The 9,748-nt window shown below is 40.2% G+C and overlaps 1 protein-coding gene across 1 annotated transcript in view; it reads left to right on the top strand.

Moving 5' to 3' along the window:
- Nucleotides 1-9,117, top strand: part of PELI2 (pellino E3 ubiquitin protein ligase family member 2) — a 42,975-nt gene extending 33,858 nt beyond the window's left edge. Inside the window, exon 4 of the mRNA XM_040066522.2 lies at nucleotides 9,076-9,117. Within this exon, the coding sequence (XP_039922456.1) occupies nucleotides 9,076-9,102 (27 nt within the window). The 3' untranslated portion in view covers nucleotides 9,103-9,117. The remainder of the gene's footprint in view (nucleotides 1-9,075) is intronic.
- The last annotated feature ends 631 nt before the right edge of the window (nucleotides 9,118-9,748 follow it).

The raw sequence follows: 9,748 nt of genomic DNA on the forward strand, positions 1-9,748 counted from the left end.
TAAACTTTGCACAATAGGCTACACTGTAAGGCAGTTTTTCCTCCTCCTTATTATCTCTACATGAGCATTTGGTTTTCCACACTTCTGTTCTTCAGCCCAGCAGAGAATCTTCCCCTGCTGAAGGTCAGGAATGAGGCAGTGCCTTGGTGGTCCAGGTGGGAGGCAGGGAGGGACAAAGCTGACTTTGCTTCAGCGTGGGCAGCTGCTCCCAGTTTGTTCCCAGAGGAAAACTGGCCTTGGGAAGCTGGATTGAAAAACTTGTAAAAGCACATAAAGTGATCTCTCTAACTCATCCCTCCTCCTCCAAGCTTTCTCAAATCTTTGTTTGGTGTCTTGTCGCAAAAATTGACTCTGTTGCTACTTGAGTGTAATAAATAGACTGCAGAAGTCAAAACAAAATGTTTGCAATTTTCTTGGAGAGACAGCCCATGCTGAATGTCTTAAAATATGCCTGTGTTACAATCTTGCCTGTTACTGGAAACTAACTCTCTAACTCTCGTTTCTTTGGTTAAAAATATCTTGGCTATTTAATGTTGTCTCTTGGTATCTTTGCACTGTAGTAGCAAATACTGCTGGGGTTGAAAGTATCGCTGTTCCGTTATCTGATGCATTTAAAAACAAGGCTCTTTCTGAGGAATGTTTTTTTCATCTCCAAATGAAGATGTACTTGCTGAATGTAGAGACAAGGCTCTGATTTTTCTCTGGCTGCTGAGAGATTCTGTGTAGAAATCCTCTGATTAAAATTGAGCCATAATGGTAAATAAAAATCTCTGTGTGGGTACCAAATACAGCATGACAGGGGAGAACACCGTCATCCAGTTTGGCACTGTGAACGCACTGAGATTTTTCCAGGCTGAAGTAGTAATTGATTTTTACTTGGTGGCAGTGAGTTACCTCATTTAGCCTTAAAAACCACTTTGAAACAGGAGTATGGAGGCACCTTCCTCAGTCAAAGGCTTAGAAGGCAGTGTCGCGGAGGCTGGGACTGGAGCCTGTGTTGGAACATTTGCTGTGTGTGGGAAGATGCTGAAGGCTTGGCTGTGCAGGATCAGAGGAGTCTCAGGGCTGGCTCAGCTGAGCAGCACGTGCTGGTTTGGAGCACATGGATTTGCTCAAGGCTCCAGGGACTCAGATATGTGTCCAGAAGGTCATACCAATTTTGGTATCTCAGTTGCTGATACAACCCGGGCTGAAGGTCATTCCAGAAGGAACTGTAGCCAGTTTGTATACATGGGATGTTTGACAACTTGGGAGCCTCATGTAATCCATTGTCCTCCAGTCATTTTTCTGCCAAAACCTTGAGTGTGTGTAGAGTCATTTTCTGAACGCCTGCCAAGATTTGGGTACTTGTTGTTTCGAAGTCAAGGAAGTTGTCTTCAAGGAAATGTCATATCCAGAATCGTTTGTTAATTGTGTACAAATGGTGCATAGGCTGTCTTTTAGCAGTACTTTGCCAGCTTTCACTTGTCCATTTGTGAAATGTGTTGTTAGCACCAGTAAAAGTTCATAAATCACAGATATTATCTGTGTATTTAATCAGCCTGTCCAGTGTTCCAGGATTATCTCAGCCTTGTGTTTCTCAGGCTTGATTAACAGGAAGGAGAGAGCACTTAGGACACTTGTTACAGGTACATGATGTCTCTTCTTTATCACTTATATAACTTTTTTCCTGTTGCGTATCAATGTGCATTGGAAGAACAGTGAAGATAAAAAGCAGATTTTCTTTAAAACAGAAATCCTTCTCATTAAAAAACTATGTACTCACAGTCTCCAGACTGGTAAAAGCTTGCACATTTATTTGCCCTGATGGTTTGCTGTTTGTGCTTTCTTTGAAAACAAAAGAAGTTTTTTTTTCTTTTTTTGTTTGTTTATGCATTGATCTAGATACCCTGTTCCTCTTATTACTGAAATAGATGAGCAGTGTTAAAGAAGGCGTACAAACTATTGGGAGAGGGAATGTCATTTACAATTACAATTCTTCCTCATGAAGCATTCACTACTTCTAAATCTATTTATTTAGTGCCTGCTAACTATAGCCAGGATGATGATTGAATGTTTTTTCATGCTGGCTCGTGGAGACTTGAAGTGGAATAAGATTCACCTTTGGAATTCACTGAGATAACTTTGTCAACAGCAAGAAATTGCATGCAAAGTGAAAAGGCCAAGAATGTGCTGCATGTTTTGGCATCATCAGTATTGTATTAATCTATTTTCTGATTGTGCCTTGCTGTACTAGTTCTCTATAAACAGTTTCTTATACCGAGGGTATGTTTTGCTTTACACTGGGGGGAAACGCCTTGAAAATAGGGATTGTGGTTATATTAAAGTGCTTTTGGCAGAAACTGAGATTAATACTTGTCTGAGGCAGGTTGTGTCTCCTTGTCAAGTGGCAGATGGGTTGGTTGTCTGTGTAAACACTGAGACTCGCTTTCTGATGTGGTGCTCTTGCTGCAAAAGTGTTGGGCTGGGACTTTATTCCAACTTTACCAGGATTTTAAAGCATCAAAAATAGGGACTGAAGGGGTTGAATTGAGCTCTTTGATAATTGACATACGGAATCTGGCTGTGATGTAGTTGTGGAAGGATGTATAGTATGAACTTTTTATGAGAGGATGACATTTACTGTGGAAATAAACTGATACAGGAGCTTGTGCCTTGTCTTCTACCCCTTACGCATCACCCCCTGTGCATCTTATAAATGCAGACATAATACGGAGTGTAAAGAAGAAATTGATGTCATGAATTAGTTTGTAAGCCTGGGTTAAAGTCCTGCTGTTATCTTCCTTCCCATCAAACTTCCCCTGTCCTGTCTCCTGCCACTGACCTGTCCAGTGCTGCTCCTCTCCTTTGCTCTTTTGTCCCTGGGAAGTGAGGGACAGCAGGAGTCTAGACGCTGGTTTTTGCATTTTCTGGTTGGCCTGTCAGAGAGATGCCTTTGAGCTTTTTAGGAAAACATTGCTGAACATTTTCTTTTTGGAACGAAAAATGTTACAACTGTACTCGTGGGGCTTTAAAAGAGAATTTTCCTTCTCGTTTTGCATTTAATATATAAAACATGTATACACTGTGCTTTGCTCTCGCTGCTGGTGTAGAGCCTTGCTCCTGCTGGAATACATATAAAGTAAAAACAGTCTGGTGTGCTCAGGAATTGTGAGATTTGATGTGTCCCTGTTTTCATTAGTAACAATCACACTGGCACTGTGTTGGTCTGTCACTCCATATTGGTAATGTTTGGATTTTTTTTTTTTTTTCCTTTTCTCTTGTGCTGGCAAAATGAGAACCTTGTTTTTGTCATAGTGGGTTTCTTTGGTGGTCTCTGAATACAAATTGCAGCAGTGCACTGACAGAATGGAGGGGATTTATTGACAGGATATTCCATAAACATTAGATCCAGAAAAGACTTAATAATCTAAAGATGTAGAACTACAAATTCATCTCTTCATCATTTGTTTTGAATGCCTGTGTTCACGAAATTAGTTGAGAGCCCTGATGGTTCTGGTTTAAATCCTAGAATCTTCACTGACTCCTAGGTTTGATTTTTCATGAACAAACAGATCTTAGCTGTGTAAAGCAGGAAATGGTAGAATTTCCGTTGCATTGCTGTTTATTCACGTTTCTCTGAAGGGGAATCCTGGCCTAAGAGACATTATTCTGTAATCAGAGTATTAGTTACACTAGATCACCTCTTTCAGCTTTACTGAAAATCAGTACTTTTCACGCTTTGCTAAGTGAGATGCTCGGAGACAAGCACTAAAAATTACACGTTACACTTCAAACTCTTCCTCTGCCTTGATATTTTTCTTGGTACTGGGGCCTTTTGCTGCTGAAGGGAAAAATGTAGGATACATGCTGTTCTTTCACAGCTCTCGTTTCCTCAAAAACTATTATTATTTTCCTTGGAAGCCAGTCTGAGCAGAAAGTGTCAGTCACGGATCCGCGTGTCTGGCGGCACAACACTGATGTGTCATCTCACAGTGTCACAAATAAAATGAATCTTTCTAGGTCAGGACAGAATTTCAGCTCGTTTCTCCTGAAGTGTTTACACTGGAGAAGCTTCATGGTAACAACTCAGCTTTTTTTTTTTTTCCCTCTGGGAGGAATGTCTGCCTTTTGTTCTTACAACTCCAGCGCATTGTTCTTTTCTGAATGCCTTCCCCAGAAGTGCCGTGTGGGTTTGTTTGTTTTTTTCACTAAAAAATAATAAAAAAATAATTCTTGAATTAATTTGTGAAACGGTGTTTGAACTTCCTAACAGAAGTTAGTCAGGTTGATGTGCAGTGAGACAAAGCTGCAATTATCTCAATCTTTGTACTCCCGAGGGGCTTCATTACAGCAGCTCTTCTCTCTCCGCTGCCTTGTCCCAGCAAGGTGAAGTTCAGGATTCAACAGACACAACAAATTATTATTTTCTGTGTCTGTGTAGTATTTCATCCCTGCTGATGGAACATTTAACTGTTTTGTTTTTGGGTTTTTTTTTTTTCCTTGCTGCTGTTGTTGTAACAAGAGAACCTGCGCGGGTTCAGACCTACCTTGTATTATTGAAGCCGACTTGTTTGGTAGTGATGTGGCAAAAGTATCGACATTTCTGCGGCATCAGCTCCTGCACTGCTGCCAGCCAAAGACAGGGACACTTCCAGCCCCAAAACGCCTCTAAACTGCTCTAGTTCCAATATTGCTTAATGCAATTGGACAGGCACGTAATGCTCGAACTCTCTTAAAGCCTCTCGCTCTAACAGCAATTTCATGACGGACTAGTGGGGGTTTAAGCAGGCTTTCCTGAAGTTTTTAGATTTGCAGATCCAACCCTGAGGGCAAGTACTTAATGCTTCAGACCCTCCAGACTTACACTTGATAGTAACATCTCCTTCTTCAGGTAGTGTTTTGTCTCTTCATAACTCTTAAACCTCCTTTAATTTGACAATTTTAGCTATCAAAGCTGAGGCTTGAGTGACAGCACAAAACTGTACTGAGGCTACGTTTGGTTACAGACACAAAAACTGTCTTACATTTACACTTTCCACTGCAGAAAATTGTCTCTGCACACCTGTTGTTTCGAGACCCTTTAAATAATTCTTTTAACAAATAAGTGCTCTCTTTTTTTTGCTTGTGTGTTTTAGTAGGACATGGTTCTTTTCTCCAAGTGATATCTTTGCCAGCGTTTCAGTATTGAGTGCAAGTCAGGGGAACTGAATAGCTTATTCATGCATTTATAACTCCTTGTTAAGGGGATGTCTGTAATGTTTTGAAAAGCATGCACTTAAGTAGCTACCTGCAATTCACAGCGCTCCGTGCCTGGAAAGTGAGCTTTAACTATTGTTCAATATTTATTTTTAGAAATTGTGGTCATGTGGAGAGGTCTACTCAAAATATTTTACTTTAAAAAGAGTATGTCAATATATAGATTTGGCAGGACGCAAATCCTGGCTTTCCCAGGTGCTCTCAGCAAGGAGAAGGGGGAAACAAACGTACCAAGACCAGTGAGAATTAAGTGCTCTGGTGTTGTGCATTATTTTGTTGCATTTCAATGGAAGGTGGATTATATGATGACCCCAACCTTCTGCAGGTGGGGTTTGTCACTGGGGTTGAAGACAAGGTGGAGTACCCAGGTTAAGGGTCTGTGGTGAGTTTGGTGAGCAGCAAATGGGAGAAACTCCTGTAGCAGGTTCTAGTCCCAAGAATTCCTTGCCTGCCGACGTAATGATGTGAGGAATCTGACATTTCTGTGCCTTGCTGAGTGTGAATGAGATGTTGGTATAATAAATAAAAGACACTTTGAGAAAGTGTATGAGGATGCAGTAAAGAGGAGTGAGGAACTCTAAACTGTTTATGGTCATGTGTCATGAGGGAGGGATCAGTTCCTCATCCGTTTGGGTTAGATTGAATCCTTTTTCTGTAATGAGGCATTCTCTGAGTTTGCTGGGAGCAGGAGAGAGCCTGCCTGTGCCTTTCCCAAAGGAAGGTGGGCATGGCAGAGTTTGCACTGCACCTCCCCGCTGCCTTTTCATCTCTCTGCCTTTATTTGGGGAAAACAGCAGAACAGCAAGTGTCTGTTCACTGCAGGGTTATAAGGTTGAGTCCTGGTTTATTGAGGACTTCCTAGAAATACCATTTTCTAAATGAGTGTGTTCCCAAGGATCCTAAGTGGTTAAAGAGGGAGGAAGGGAGCACCTGCTGGTGTGGTAATTGATTGCTGGAGTGAGAACAGTGGGGAATTCCTGGAGAGCTTTAATGGTCCTCTAAGAGCTGGAAGGGGATAAGGAGGGACCAGATCCCTGAATACTGGTATGAAAAGTCTCAAAAAGAGAGAAATGGAAAGGAGCTTTAGGTGATATTATCTTCGCTGTTATCAGCTGGCTATTAATTAATTTAAATCCCGGTAAATTATTTGTGAAATTGACATTCCTGAGCTGGTTACTAATGGGATACCATAGTAGTACACAATTTTCCAGCATTGAATGCATCACGTGAAAGAAAACCTTTGAAAAACAGCAAAGAAAACCCCAAAGAACAAACTCCTTAAATTTCATTTTACAAAATTGATAGCAGTTCAAGTGTCAGAAAGGTAAATAAAACAAAACAGCTGCATGGAGTTGTCCAGATGGCTTGGTGATACGTTTTTTTTTTAAAAAAAACCCCACATTCGTTTAAATTAACTATAACCAAAATAGTAGCAAAGTGAAATATTTAGAGGATTTTGGGAGGGCCTAGAGCTATTGCAACAGGGACTGTGCCTTGGAAACAAGAGTTGTCTCCAGTTGGTAAAAATGTAATGGATTTCTGGATTTCTGGGATGAGCAGGGAATTGTGGAATTGAACAGTATGTGTTGATGAGGCTGCTTTATCCAATACAGATCTGCTGTCAGGTGTTCAGAAAGGTTCTGAAATGCTGGGGAGGATTCAAACAGGAGTAGCAAAACTGATTTGAAGCGGGGAATGGAGAGACTCTGCCTGGTTATAGCAGCAAATGAAAACTGGCAGCTTAAATGAGCTATTCCACAAGTTACTCACCAAACTACACGAGAAACACTGGCAGAAAGTGCTTCACCAATTTGATTTTGAACTCCAGCAAGTGCCCAGGAGTTTGCATGTGCTGCTGTATGAAAACTGATTGCTTTGAAGAAATCTGGCTTGGTTTTAATTTTAGTATATTTTACACTTCATCGATGAAAACGAAATAGCACGATGCAGATTGACGTTATTTTAGCCAAATGTGATGCACTTAAACCAATATGGGGGACGACAGGATGACTTTGGAAAATAGCTGGTGTAGGGAAAATTTAACCTGACGAAGTAATTCTGTTTGAAAATCTAAATTGCAATTTCTTTGTGCCCTTTTGCAGAAAGTATTAAGTGTGCAAAGGCATTTGGTTATTCTGAAGCAGGTGTTCACTGTTGTCTTTAGGGTCTGGGTGGAGGGTAAGGTGAGTTGTATCCCAGTAACTACAGGTTTTGAAAAAGATGGAAAATGCTCACTGAGTGCAGTGTGTGGAATGGGAGAGTAATGGCTGTTGTAAAAACAAATCAGGGCTGTTTGTGAGTAAATGCAGAAATGCAGCCTTTTTTTTTTTTCTTTTAGGTGTAGAAAATGATGATGCTTTTAGTGAAAGTCTGTGTGTACATAATGTGGGGGAAAAAAAAAAACAAACCTGGGAAGATTAAAGGAAGATGCCGTCTTTACAGCCCATGTGTGATTTGTAGCTCCAGCTCTGTCTGCAGAGACATCAGGGTGGAGGGAAGGGGGTGAGAGCCCTGAGCCTTGATGGATGCAGGGAAACGCTCACAGCTCTTGGAGCCTTTTGTTCCTGGTGCTTCATTAGGCAAAGCTGATGTGAGATTTAAGGGATTATTTGCTACTCTTAACAGAGGCTCAACAACAAAATCCAATACCAAAAGGCCTTAGACTGGAGTTTACATTTCGTCTGGGGAATTGTAAATTTGGAATGATACTGTATAAAGTGTAAAATGTAGTTTATAATCAACCACAAATTTTGGGTTGTGGCTTGCATGCCATCATTTTAAATCCCTGTTATCCACACTCCCTGACCTGACTTAACAGTCAGAGGGCAAATCTGAGTGGAAATAATTTTACATCAGTTGCCACGTATAGAAACGAAAAGGTCAAAATGAGATACTGTGATAAAAGGTGTTCTGAATTACCTATTACATGTAATAGCTGTATTAATAATAATAGTAGAGGTTGAGAGAGCATGATGGTTAATGCAGCTGAATAAAAGACCTTTTAGGTGGGAAATATTTTCTGCATATTGCCTTGCTTGTTAAAGAATACATGTCATTATCCCAGAGATTTAATAAAACATTGGAGGGTCAATGCAAAAATGAATGTTTTGATAGGACAAGATCGATTGAGATGGAGGTAGTTGGAAGTCATGCTGCAGGTGCGGAGTGCATTCAGTTCTTGAGACGCTCCAACCTCCCCTTTCCCTCAATGGTTATAGAACCCAAGAGAGGTTTTGCTGCAGTTTCCTGAAAGGAATTCTTTAAGTAAATTTGTGTACAATTTATACGTTAAAATAATTTTTGTTGTTGGCACTGCACTCTGTGGTCTGCATTTCCTCAGCATTGCTGTGCTATTAAGTTTGTGTTTTTAAGGATCAGTGAACCTGTAACAGCCTGCTGGGTGGTTGTTAGAAAAATGGGGTTTTTTTTCAGTTATAATTATATTAAATGTGAATTTGAATATACTCTTCATTTATATTGACTTTGAGATTATCTTTTTGGATTTCCATTTATTATATTTGCTCTAAAAATATGTAAGCTCTTAATTATCTTTTTTTTATCTGGCATTTGATCTGGATTGCTATTTTCATCTGTTGTCTTTAATTAGGCTTCCTGCTGGGTTTTGTAGCTTTACAGTTCATACCTTGTGAAAGAATCAATTGATTTCAGTGCAGATTCCCACGGTTACTATTCTTAAATTGCTTTCTTAGCTCAGCAGAGTGGTGGCAGAGTTCTTGCAATTTGATCCTCACAGCCACTGCTGTTTATTTAAAAAAAAAAAAGCTACTCATGATTTTTCTACAGCCTGTATTAGATGATTTGATAATTTATTTGTAGGCAGTGTTTGCTCCAAGGAGTGACTAGAGCTGCTTCTTAATTCACTCACCCACAGCTGACTTCACTGCCAGTTACAGAGTGTCTTGGAGCTTCCTCTGGATGCCATCCAAGTATTCCAGAAGTGCGCAGGAATGTGAGTAACATTGCACCCAAAACACGTGATTTCAGTGTTATTAATTTTATATATATAAGTATATAATAGATGTTTTCCAAATCATCTAACAACTGTCATTAGGTATTTAGTCAAGAGAATGTAAAGAGCAGGTAAGTCTGGAGAGGGAGATTGGTTCAGAGGAAAGGGATGGTGGAAATGATTGAGATGATTCTGGGGTTTATGGGGCAGGTCCCTGGAAAGTCAAAATGGGTTTTTTGGCAGAGGGTTGCAGAAGGGAAACTTTTTTTCTTCTTATCTCCAGCATAAAAATGATGGGTGAGTAAGCAGTGGTCTCTTGAGCTGTGTGTAAAATGTGTAATGGCTGTTCCAAGTCCTGCTCTCAGTAAACCTGTAAAATTGTGGATAGTGAAGTGGTTTCAAACATGTCAAAAACTGCTCTTAAAGCTCTCAGAACTATGTCTGTGAATTCATGATTTTTTCTTGAATTAAGCAATAATACTGACCACATTTATCATCTTTATTATGGGCAACCTGATAGTGCTGTGTGCTAAATGCCCT

The sequence above is a fragment of the Hirundo rustica genome, chromosome 6 (assembly GCF_015227805.2).
Source record: "Hirundo rustica isolate bHirRus1 chromosome 6, bHirRus1.pri.v3, whole genome shotgun sequence".
Lineage (NCBI taxonomy): Eukaryota > Metazoa > Chordata > Aves > Passeriformes > Hirundinidae > Hirundo > Hirundo rustica.